General features: G+C 34.5%; 2 protein-coding genes and 1 long non-coding RNA gene across 3 annotated transcripts; 1 reads left to right on the top strand and 2 right to left on the bottom strand.

Moving 5' to 3' along the window:
• Positions 1–1,128: 1,128 nt before the first annotated feature.
• LOC9301234 lies at positions 1,129–3,967 on the bottom strand. The gene is made up of 7 exons (XM_002865114.2): positions 3,267–3,967; positions 3,095–3,178; positions 2,800–3,003; positions 2,549–2,713; positions 2,355–2,408; positions 2,122–2,265; positions 1,129–1,847 (listed from the first exon to the last, which is right to left on the bottom strand). Exons 1-7 carry the CDS (start codon positions 3,354–3,356, stop codon positions 1,449–1,451), a joined length of 1,140 nt encoding a protein of 379 aa, XP_002865160.1. The 5' UTR covers positions 3,357–3,967; the 3' UTR covers positions 1,129–1,448.
• Positions 3,968–4,607: 640 nt separating this feature from the next.
• Positions 4,608–6,828, top strand: LOC9301235 (mitochondrial carnitine/acylcarnitine carrier-like protein). Its single transcript, XM_021013936.1, has 3 exons — positions 4,608–4,940; positions 5,585–5,978; positions 6,156–6,828. The coding sequence occupies exons 2-3, from the start codon at positions 5,587–5,589 to the stop codon at positions 6,667–6,669; spliced, it is 906 nt and encodes a 301-aa protein (XP_020869595.1). The 5' UTR covers positions 4,608–4,940; positions 5,585–5,586; the 3' UTR covers positions 6,670–6,828.
• A 1,954-nt stretch (positions 6,829–8,782) lies between these two features.
• LOC110228224 lies at positions 8,783–10,183 on the bottom strand. Its single transcript, XR_002331794.1, has 3 exons — positions 9,474–10,183; positions 9,316–9,373; positions 8,783–8,848 (listed from the first exon to the last, which is right to left on the bottom strand). It is a non-coding gene; the product is annotated as an uncharacterized LOC110228224 (long non-coding RNA).
• Positions 10,184–11,502: the final 1,319 nt, after the last annotated feature.

Below are 11,502 nucleotides of genomic sequence, written 5' to 3' on the forward strand. Positions count from 1 at the left end.
TGATTTCATAAATCATTTAAATTAATTTTTTTCTGAAATTATTTACCAACTTTTCGAAACTTACAAATGTTTGAAAATGTTAACAGGTTCTTAAAAACTTTCACATGTTTTCTTCTTAAAACTATTGTTCACTTTCTTCATTGTTATTGACCAAAATTATTTGTTATCTATCTAAATCAGTAAATCCTAAACCGCATAATCTAACTCTAACCACGTAACCATAAATTCTTAAGAACCCTTTCAGGTCGACGAGTTCCACACAAATAAACTTACCGCCACCGCCTCTTCTCTCTTGCTAGGGCACATAAAAAACTTTTCGATGTAAGTTAAAGAATCAAAAGATTACTCGCCTTTTTACCATATATCAACATTTTTCTATATTTAGTAATAAATAAATTTTGTCAACCATGTTTGTTCAAATTTGTCTAATTTCAGTACTATTAATATACATATACTGTATATAGATATATATATATATATATATAAGAGAATATATGTTTTCGCCGTCTTGATATAACATATATTTTAGATTTGTTTAACATTTCAACATATATATTTTTTTAGTTTGCAGCTTTGTATATCGTCGTCCTATTTTAGTTTTCGAAAACCAACAAGGCACGTGATGAAATTTTGCTCCACAAAAGAAAATGTCAGAGACAGGAAGGACACAATTGATTGATTATTGCAACTTTCTATGTAAATTTGGCATCCTTATAACTTTGGTCCCCACTATTCTACTGTCCATATGTCCGACTGAGAGCGATATTAATAACACTGTGAATATGCCACAAGGGAATATGCCATTTTTAAGTGACTTAAGGCATATGCAAGGAGATAACTTCGGATAACTTATCCTATGTTCTTACCATTAAAAAAATAATAAAATAAAAGAAAATAGTATTAGAACATCCAAGAACTGTTCTTGTCCAAGAACTGTTTAGACATGTTTTTCTCTCCACCCAAGAACTGTTCTTCTATCTACATTATTTTAATACTTAATTAACCCTAAGAACACCCAAATAAGTTATTCCGATAAATATGGTCTTATAGAAATTGTTCAAAAATATCTTGACACAGAAATCATCAATTGTTATAGATGTTTTAAACTCGATTTATCAATTGTTTACACGTCCATTAGACGGTTGTCTAGACGACATGAGAGATGAAAGTTGAACTTGGTAAGGTTAGTAGTAAATGACGTGATTGTTGTTCATCCATCTTATCCTATGTATAGTTGCAAGTTTGCCATTACATGTTTTATGCAAATATACTTCCAATGTGTATTTATGGCGATTACATCTTATCTCTTGCTTTGATGTCCATGAGTTTTGGTTATACAAAAACATTGTAAAAGAATATAAAGCTATCAAAATCGACTAGGAAATCAGGAATTTAAAGATTTTTTTATTGAATAAAAGAGAAATAACAAAATATCACATAAATGAAGCTCACACATCACAGTAACCACCTGGTCCACCGAAGGTAAACGCTTGTCCATATTGCCCAAGTTTATCAAAATAAATCACGTCGTAACATTTACCTGCATCCGCAACTTCGGTGACCTTGTCGGAATCAATATCGACACTCTTATAATCTGGTGTCACATATTTAAGTGAGTGCATATAACAAGTATGTTTTAGATCTACTTCCTCATCCAGCGGTTTATTCCCGTTACCCATCGGTGGGCTAACTATATTAAAGAGTTGAATGTTTTCGGATGGAGCATTCGTGAATCCACCATATATAACTGCCTCCGCTCCATTAAAGAAATAAGGTAGAAGTTCCTCTGGCCAATACCCTATGTAAATCTTCCCGACTGTCAACAACAAATTCTTTGTTTTTGGATCCTATTATTTGTATACATCCCAAAAAAAAAGAAGTGTTAGGTTTTTTTTTTTTTTTGGGTAAATTATATTAAAGTTTGGGAAGAAATTTCACTAGTTTTATCTAGTGAAAATTTTCTTCGAGTTTATAGGTTAAGGAATAATACTAACCCAATTGAAACTAAAGAACTGGTTTTAATATAGAAAATATTTGAGAAATTTGAACTTTTATTCAACCTATTACTGTATATACCTGAATTTAGTTTAACTCAAAAACGTAGTTGTTATACTTATATACCTGATTGATTGAAAAGAAAGCTTTAAATTGTGTGCCTCCCACCACAGAGGTCTTCGAAAAACCGGCACCAAGAAAGATTCTCCGGTCAATTTGAACGAAACCCTTACATTTCGTATTGTAACATCCGTTTTCGAGTTTATCCGGCTGCAAAACGATTTGCAGTTAAAGAAGAGAGAAAAAAACCAACATTATTGTAATAGAGATAGACGAGGAATGGTGACATTGTTACTCACACTCCAATATGCAGTAAGTCTTGTACGGTAATCGCCATATAATGCAGGAATCACCTTAATATATTCATACATATTATTAAAAAAAAAAATGTCATCAGTAAAACTTTTAACCATGATATTTATTCAAATGAACTAATTGCACATATATGCTAAAAGTCGATCGGTTGCTCTAAGTGGTGCGTTCAAATTCTTACAGCCCAACCAAACTGAGCACTGGTGCGTTCGCCTTGATTCTCAGTATTGAGCCAAATCAAAGCCATGCTGAATTGCTCTTTATTTCTCAATTTAGGTTGGTAAATACTAATCCATGCTGATGCTCCACGCCACGGGATAGCATCGATTTTCTTCATTATCGCAGCCTGTATATATAAACGATATGTTATAAATATACACATCAAATGGTTGGATCATATATAGTTAAGGTATAAAATTTTAGGAACTTCACATGTTGACCAACAGTTCCATATCCATTAATAGGCTGAAAAGGTTTCTCGGTGTGGTTGAGATTTCTTGGTTTATGGATTGGTACTTGTCCTTGTGGACATCCTTCTTCTGGTATATCAAACTCAGCAACCATTTCATCGTCTGATAAGTTTTCTGCTGATGTATCTCCTGATAGCATGGCTAAGAATTCGTCGCTCGGTCTCATCTATGTGATGCATCAAAAAATATATCAATTAAATAGGGATAATTATATGATCAAGAAATCGACACACAAATGTAAATATATAGAAATATACTTGGATTTGATGATTTTTGAGTTGAGGGTGTAGTAGCGAAGGTTGTTTGTAGATATCAACGCATTCGTATTCGGGTTCTTGAGGCTGCAATATATGAGAATTTTAGAACTTTATTTGTATTATTATTATATATTTAAGTTTATATCAAAGTGCTCACAAAATGGTGACATACCTTAGTATTTTGAGACCTTCCATGGAAGCAAAGTAATGAAAGAGAGAATATGATCAACAACCAAAGAGAAGCCATTTGCTTAGTCTGCATCGTTTCTATGTTCAGCCGTTGGTATAATAACAAAGGCGGAGCCAATTTATAAGGAGGGGAGTCAATTTTGGCATTTGAAAATTCTTAATTATAAGGTAATTTACTTAACAATATTAAATGTTTTGGTATAAAATTAAATCCTCATGTTGACCCCTATTTATAATATTAAATGTTTTGATATAAAATTTCATGTTGAAAATTCTTAATTATTATACGGTATTTACTTAATCATATTACATGTTTTGGTATGATCATTTCCTACCTTTGACTATTTTGGTATCAAGATGACAAGATGTATGTACTTTCCTTAAGAACACCCTTTCTTTTGGTGGATCCAACTCTGTAATCAGTTCATTACTCGATAAGTTTTTCGATGATGCATCCTTCGATAGCAGGGCTTCCATAGTTGGATCCTTTAGTATTCTGTCAGCTATATGATCACAACAAACAAGACATAGCATGAGTAAGCATAGAATTTTGGTAACATTCCCAATTAGCTATATATATCTTAATCGAAAACCACGAACAACCAAGCTTTTACGAGTTTCCCCTATCTTTCAAGTAGGGCTGGACTTTTAAACCGAACCGAATGTACCGAACCGAAACCGAAGCAAAAAAAACCGAACCGAACCGAAAATTTGAAAATAACTGAATGGATACTAAATTTGATAACCGAAATAACCGTAACCGAATCGGTACAGAACCGAAATATTTTGGGTAACCGAAATACCCGAAATACAATTATATTTTCGAAATAATTAGTTATTTATTGACCAAATAATCAAAAATACTTGAAAAATCTATAAAAATAGTAAAAATACTCAAAAATAACCGAAAAATATCCAAAATATTCGAAAATACTCAAAAATAACCGAAATATCCGAAAATATCGTAAACAAAATAACCGAATGGATACTAAATTTTAAAACCGAAAGAACCGGAACCAAACCGAAACCGAACCGAAATTTCAAAATATCCGAATGGATACTAAATTTTAAAACCGAAAGAACCAAAAACCGAATGGACCCAACCGATAACCGAACGGATAACCGAAAGCCCATGCCTACTTTCAAGGTAGAAAATGTTTGGGCCTTATCAAAGAACTACACGGCCCATCATCATACAGATCCCAAATAAACTTCAAACTAGCTCAATCCTTAAACCGAAGACTTAACCAAATTGGAATCCTGAACCACACGTGCTCGTTAGACGTTTACCAGTTTACCTATAAACGTACCGACCGATCAAGCTGATCGAACGTCTGACCAGCCAAACTGATCTACATTTTTCACCAACCACTTAAAAACAAAAACGCTTTATTCTTAAAGAGAAAAACAAAACAAAACTTCTGTCTCTGCAAAGCTCCATCCTTTGTGGTTGTGTTTGTGGCGTAGAGAGCCACTCGACGAGTTATTAAAAGTTAAAACTTTTGTGTCAACTTGAAACCTTTTCTTTTGGATTTTATCTCATCATCACTCGTTTGTGTCTCTGAATCTCTATCCCGTGGATTCGCATCTGCCATTGTTATTCTTACCTTTATCGGATCCATCTGATCTCGAGTGGATTTTCTCTAATCAATCCCTGGTAAGCTAATATTTATTGAATTTTCTTTCTGGGTTTTCGATCTGATTTCACCTCATTGTCTTATGAATCCACCATTTGAGTTCTGTGGATTAAAAGATTCAAACTTTCTCAAAGACAAATTTCTGACATGTTTTTAGAGTCTGAGTTTGATTACATTTTCAGGTTTTTGTTAAGCTTTCTCTCATTGTTTTCTGAATCCTCTTATTTGGTAATGATTGGAAATGATCATAAGATTCCTACTTTCTTGGAAACTAAATAAAAAAAAAAAATCCAATTTTTATGAGAAATAACTCTTAGAAACGTCTCTGATTGGCTAAGTGGTTCAGGTCACAAGTAACAAAAGTACTGATTTTGGTTGATGATACTGAAGAATTTGGTTGATTTAAGTGGTTTGGTTATATAAGTTAATCTTGATTCTTGAAGGATTCTTCATTAACAAAAGTAGTGACTTTGGTTGGTTTCTAAAGTAGTATTTGGTTAGTTGAAGTGGTTTAGGTCACAAGTTAAATGTGTAGGATTCTTTTTGTTAACAAAAGTTTAAATTTTGGTTGATTTAAGTGGTTGTCAAAATTTATTCTTCATTAACAAAAAGTTTTGGTTTTTGGTTGATTCTGAGAAATTTGATTGATTTGTTTTTTTCTTAGAAATGGCGGATGTGTGGAAGGATTTAGCTTCAGGGACTGTTGGAGGAGCGGCTCAGCTAGTTGTTGGTCATCCATTTGACACAATCAAGGTCAAACTTCAGAGCCAACCGACTCCAGCACCAGGACAACTTCCAAGGTACACCGGTGCAATCGATGCAGTTAAGCAGACCGTTGCTTCTGAAGGAGCTAAAGGTTTGTACAAAGGTATGGGAGCTCCTCTTGCAACCGTTGCTGCCTTCAATGCGGTTTTGTTCACCGTGAGAGGTCAAATGGAAGGACTGCTTAGGTCGGAAGCTGGAGTTCCTTTGACCATTAGCCAACAGTTTGTGTGCGGAGCTGGCGCTGGTTTCGCGGTTTCGTTCCTTGCTTGTCCTACCGAGTTGATCAAATGCAGGTTAGATTCTTTTGACATGTATTACAAATCAGAGCTTATATATGCTTTTAACTCAAGCTCTAGACTGCATTTTGTGGATACGCAGCCTCGAAATTTAGTTCACTGGCCAGAAAACTGAAACAGAACTAAAACATGTCTCTTTTTGTGTGTGTGTGTTCAATCTTGTTTCACCATCAGGCTGCAAGCACAAGGTGCAGCAGTAGCCGGCGCCTCTACCACAAGCTCAGTGGTTGCAGCCATGAAATACGGGGGACCAATGGATGTAGCCCGTCATGTCCTACGATCTGAAGGCGGAGCACGAGGTCTATTCAAAGGTTTATTCCCGACATTCGCCCGTGAAGTCCCGGGAAATGCAACAATGTTTGCAGCCTACGAAGCTTTCAAGCGGTTTTTAGCCGGTGGTTCAGACACTTCAAGCTTAGGACAAGGGTCATTGATCATGGCGGGTGGAGTTGCTGGTGCGTCGTTTTGGGGAATTGTATATCCAACCGATGTCGTGAAGAGTGTTCTTCAAGTCGACGATTATAAAAACCCGAAATACACAGGGTCGATGGATGCATTTCGGAAGATTCTGAAATCTGAAGGAGTTAAAGGTTTGTATAAAGGGTTCGGTCCAGCAATGGCTAGGAGTGTTCCTGCTAATGCTGCTTGCTTCTTGGCTTATGAGATGACAAGGTCAAGCTTGGGATAAACCGGCTCGGGTTGGGTTTAACCGTTGGTCCGATTTCTGGATGTTCCATTGCGATTAACCTTTTCTGTTTTTAGATTTGATTCTTTGAAATTTTCTGCAAAATTTATGTATCTTTTATACAGTTTATTTCAATATCTCTTACACAGTTTATTTCTGAGACTTGGTTAAGACCAATTTAACCGATTAAAACTAGTGGTTGATTTTGTCCAAGAAAAAAAAAAACTCGTGGTTGACATTAACATTTTGACGAACCAAATTGAACCGAACAAAAATAGAACAAAAACAGAATGGAAAACTAAACCGAACTATTACAGGCTAACGATTCAGTTTCCTTGATATATTATATCTAACTTTACTTATCTCAAACGGTTTCAATGATTTACAATATATAATATCTATTTTATATAGGAAATTAAATCTATTCATTCACATCTCTACACGATTCTATAAATACTCAGACTTAACCTTTAGATTTATTCAGAAACCTAACCTTCTCTATAAAAAAAAACTGAGAAAAACTTACACTTTCTGTGATTCTAATGGGTACTATTGACTACATTTCCGATCTCAACCTGCAAAGACCTAGATGGACTTTGTACGTGAAGATTTTATCTATCTGGAATCAAGGTATAGACGCTATTGATGAACCTACGATTATGATTCTGACTGATGAAAATGTTAGAAAATTTCTTCTATTGAACCTCTGTTTCTTAAGTCACAGATTTACTAATTTGTTTGAATCTTCACAGAGAAAACTTACTATTTAGTTCTTCTTATATGCCTAGGCCAATCAGATTGATGCATTTATCCCTCCTGGAAACTACTTATACAATTTCCGGCCAGGTCTCAAGGAGGGTCACTAGTACTACATGGCTGACTTCCATGTGGTACCATCTACTCAACCTGTTAAGTACTCCTGGAATCCTTTTGCACTAGAGTGTATATGGCCTACCACTATGTGGCCTGTGTCTCCTAGATGTAATGGAAATTTCTTCAACTTCATTCATTCTGATGAAGTTGAGTATGCTGGATTAGAGGATAAGCAACATGTGTCAGGTTCAAGTATATTTATTTCTTGATTGAAAATTAGTAAAACTTTGCTTTATTCTGACTTTAATTAAGTATATTTGTAATTTATTCTCAGATGCTATTGGTGTGGTCTCGAGTGTCTCTGCTATTCAAAGATTTCCATTTGTTTGTCGTCAAGGAGAGACAGACTATGAAGCCAGATTTGTTGTTGTCGAAATCAAGGATGACATGTAAGTTTTATTTTAATAGATATCTCAAATTAGTATCTGTATTGGCGATGTGGTATTGAATGCATTGAATCTGTGATCATGTAGGGGTAGGAAAACAATCTGTGTTGCAAAGGGTAGGTCCTGTCAGGCTTTTGTGACTAAATGGTTTAGGAAAATAACTTCTGTGACATACAATTATGACCCAGTTGTCATTGTCCTGCGTTTTTGGAGGGTTGCTGAGTTTGAAGGTTAGTTATTTTCCTCTAAACTATATATAACTGTCAAATACATTAGACAATAACTCTAACTGGTAACTATCAACATGTTTTAATAGGTCAAAACTGTTTGATGAGTGAGTATGGTTGTTCAAGGCTTTTCCTTGATCCAACCTTTCCTGATTTGGACATTCCGAGATACATGTAAGTAGTTACCTATCAGAAGTTAAATAAGTAATCAAATGCTATGATTACTGATTGGATTAAGTAATGTTTCTCTTTTTTGAAACAGACGTGGCTTTGCAGAACAACAAGATGATGTTCAGGATGTTAAAATGAAGTTGGAAGTGTGATGATTTGGTTCTACCAGTGGCTGCAGTTGTTTTATTATTACAAAAATACTTTCTCGGTTCTCTATTGTTTTATGTTTCTGAAGACAAGTTTGTTTTAAGTTTCTTTTGACTATCAACTGCTTTATCCTTTATTTGAATTTAATGTTTATCTAATTAATCTACTCTAATGGTTATTTGTTTTATAGTAAGTTTTAGTATATGATCAATAAAATATATAATTATTGTATCAAAGTTATAATTTCATTAGATAAATTAACAAGTTTTGAGATATTTGCTAAACTATCAGTTTTGTTCATTTTACCTTATTTGAATAGTCCATCTTCCTTATGTGCTATTGATTGTGAATAGCAAGAATATTTCATTGCTCTCTTTCCTGATACAAAAAATATAGTTAGTAATCTTATAATTAAAACAATAATCACTATAATCACGGAATCAATCTTATAGTTTGGTATATTCCGCATATTATCTAAAGGTTCTCATTCATTACTTATAGAAAATAACATATCTTAGTTCCTATATCTTTGGCAACAGACAATCATTTAACAATAATAGTCAATCTACAGATATCAAAATGCTTTCTATTTACACCTTAATCTCCTTTATATAGTTACCTCATAGTCTAATCATCTATAGACATTCTTAGACTAAAATATGAAAAAAAAACCTCTATCTCCAACAGAAAATAATGTTCCTGAGTCTAATCCACCAAAACGTAATCGAGGAAATGAGCCTTACACTAGACTAAGGAACATTTCTCAGTTTAATCTACCTATAATCAGGAATGGTTCTGTCCCTCTTAGTACAGCGTTTGGTAGTGCTTTTAGAGATATTACTAACCTTCCAGACCCACAAGTTAGCCCCATTGAGAACTCTGCAGATGCTAATACATCTTCATCTGCAAAACAGAACAGTAAGAATCAAGGTTAGTTTCTATAGACAAGTTTTCATTTACAATTATTTTGTTTTCATTCTCATCAAAGATAAATAGAAAATACCTTTATCTCTAAATCTTGATGAGTTTTAAAACAGGTTCACTTCGTGGAAAAATTCTGGTACCTTGCTCTCCTTACACTAGACCTAACCCATTGTTAACTCCATCTGGATTAAGCGCCATGACTAATACAAGCCAGAGTCTTTTTAGCAGAACACCTACAACTCCAATAATGCCTCCACCTTCTGTAACACCAAAGAGAATAGGTGGTTAGATTAATTAAGTTCCACATATGAATAATTTTTGCAACAATTATGGTATGATAATGTTTTAAATAGAGAAGTATATTGTATAAGTAATAAGTTTAATATCTGTTGTAGGTGTTCAATACACTGGAAATCCATCATGTATAACCAACCTCCAGACATCAAGCTTTGTTTCTCATACAATAAATTTGCCAAGGAAAAACTTAGATATTGATTTTACAAATGCAGAAACCTCTTCTTCATCTAAAGGTAACAGTCTTTACTGTATTGTTTTTCGCTTGGAAACAAAATGTAATTAAGAGGCATGTCTTAACCTATTTTCCTGTTTTGTATTCTCAAGGTCAGAATACAACTCAAGTAATAGATAATGAAGATAGTGATTATAGCCAAGATGATGAAATGTATGATGATCCTGAGTTTGGTAATGTCAGTGAAGATGAGACACTAGCTCAAAGCTATGATCTTAGTTGCAGTGAAGGTGAAGATGAAGTAGTAGATAACAATGAAATGTCAGTTTCTAACGAGGAACAGATTGAAATGATGTCACACATCACTGAAGTCTCATCTCATACCAATGATTTGGCAAGATCATCTATTGAGTCTGTTCAGCAAGAAACACATGAAGGAAATGTGCCTCCGAAAAGAAAAAAGAAAAGAAAATCAAAAAAGAAAAACAAACCAATAAGTAAATTTTCTTGCCCTTCCCAGTACTTTTTTTTATTTTTGGTAATTCTGAATATGAAACTTATGAGAAACATATTTATGTTTTTCAGCTTATCTTGATCATGGTGACCCTACTTACTCGTGTAAGTATTGTGGTGCATTGATGTGGCATGCTGAAAGAATAAACAAAAAAGTTAAAACGACAGAGCCTACATTTACACTATGTTGTGGTCAAGGTTCTGTTAAGCTGCCTTTTCTTAAAGAGTCACCAGAATTGATCAAGAAACTTCTGACTGGGAAAGATCCTCAAAGTAGGAATTACAGAAAGCACTTGAGAATATGGAATATGGTTTTCGCAATGACCTCACTAGGTGGGAAAGTAGATAAGTCTATACCTAAGGGTAAAGGTCCAAGCATGTTTCGTTTACAAGGAGGTAACTATCATTTGATAGGCAGTTTGAAACCTGCAGAAGGTGATTATGCGAAGTATTCACAACTCTATATAGTAGATACTGAGAATGAAGTAGATAACAGAGCAACTGTTATTGGGTTAGTATTATTTCTACTTAACAGGCTTATTCAATTCTTATGTATTTCTATGTTGTGGTATACTCAATCATGGGCATCTTTTTTTTTAATGTAGCAAGGGGAAAGAATCATCTAGAAGAGGAAGCAAGGATATACTGAACAAAGAGACAATTGAAGCCATTATGAAAATGCTCAATGAAGTTAATCCTTATGTCAAGAATTTTAGAATTGCCAAGGAAAGATTTGGGGTAGTTAATCCCCAACCATTTCATATGAGGATATGCTCTGGTCGTAAAGGTGCTGATGGAAGGACTTACAGCATGCCTACGACTTCGGAGGTTGCAGCGTTAATCCCATGAGACTTTACAGAAGGTATGCCAAACCGTGATATAGTTCTTCAAGAAAGGACTACAGGCCACCTAACCAGGATTAGCCAGATTCATATTTCTTATCTGGCTCTTCAGTATCCTCTGATTTTCTGCTATGGTGAAGATGGTTACACCCCAGGTATAGAGAAATGTTATAAGGGTAATAACCAGAAGAAGAAGAAGTGTATTAGTATGCGTCAGTGGTTTGCATTCCGTATTCAGGAGAGGCCAGGTGAGTGCCATACTCTTCTACTGTCGAAGAGGTTGT

This window comes from Arabidopsis lyrata (genome assembly GCF_000004255.2).
Source record: "Arabidopsis lyrata subsp. lyrata unplaced genomic scaffold ARALYscaffold_8, whole genome shotgun sequence".
NCBI lineage: Eukaryota > Viridiplantae > Streptophyta > Magnoliopsida > Brassicales > Brassicaceae > Arabidopsis > Arabidopsis lyrata.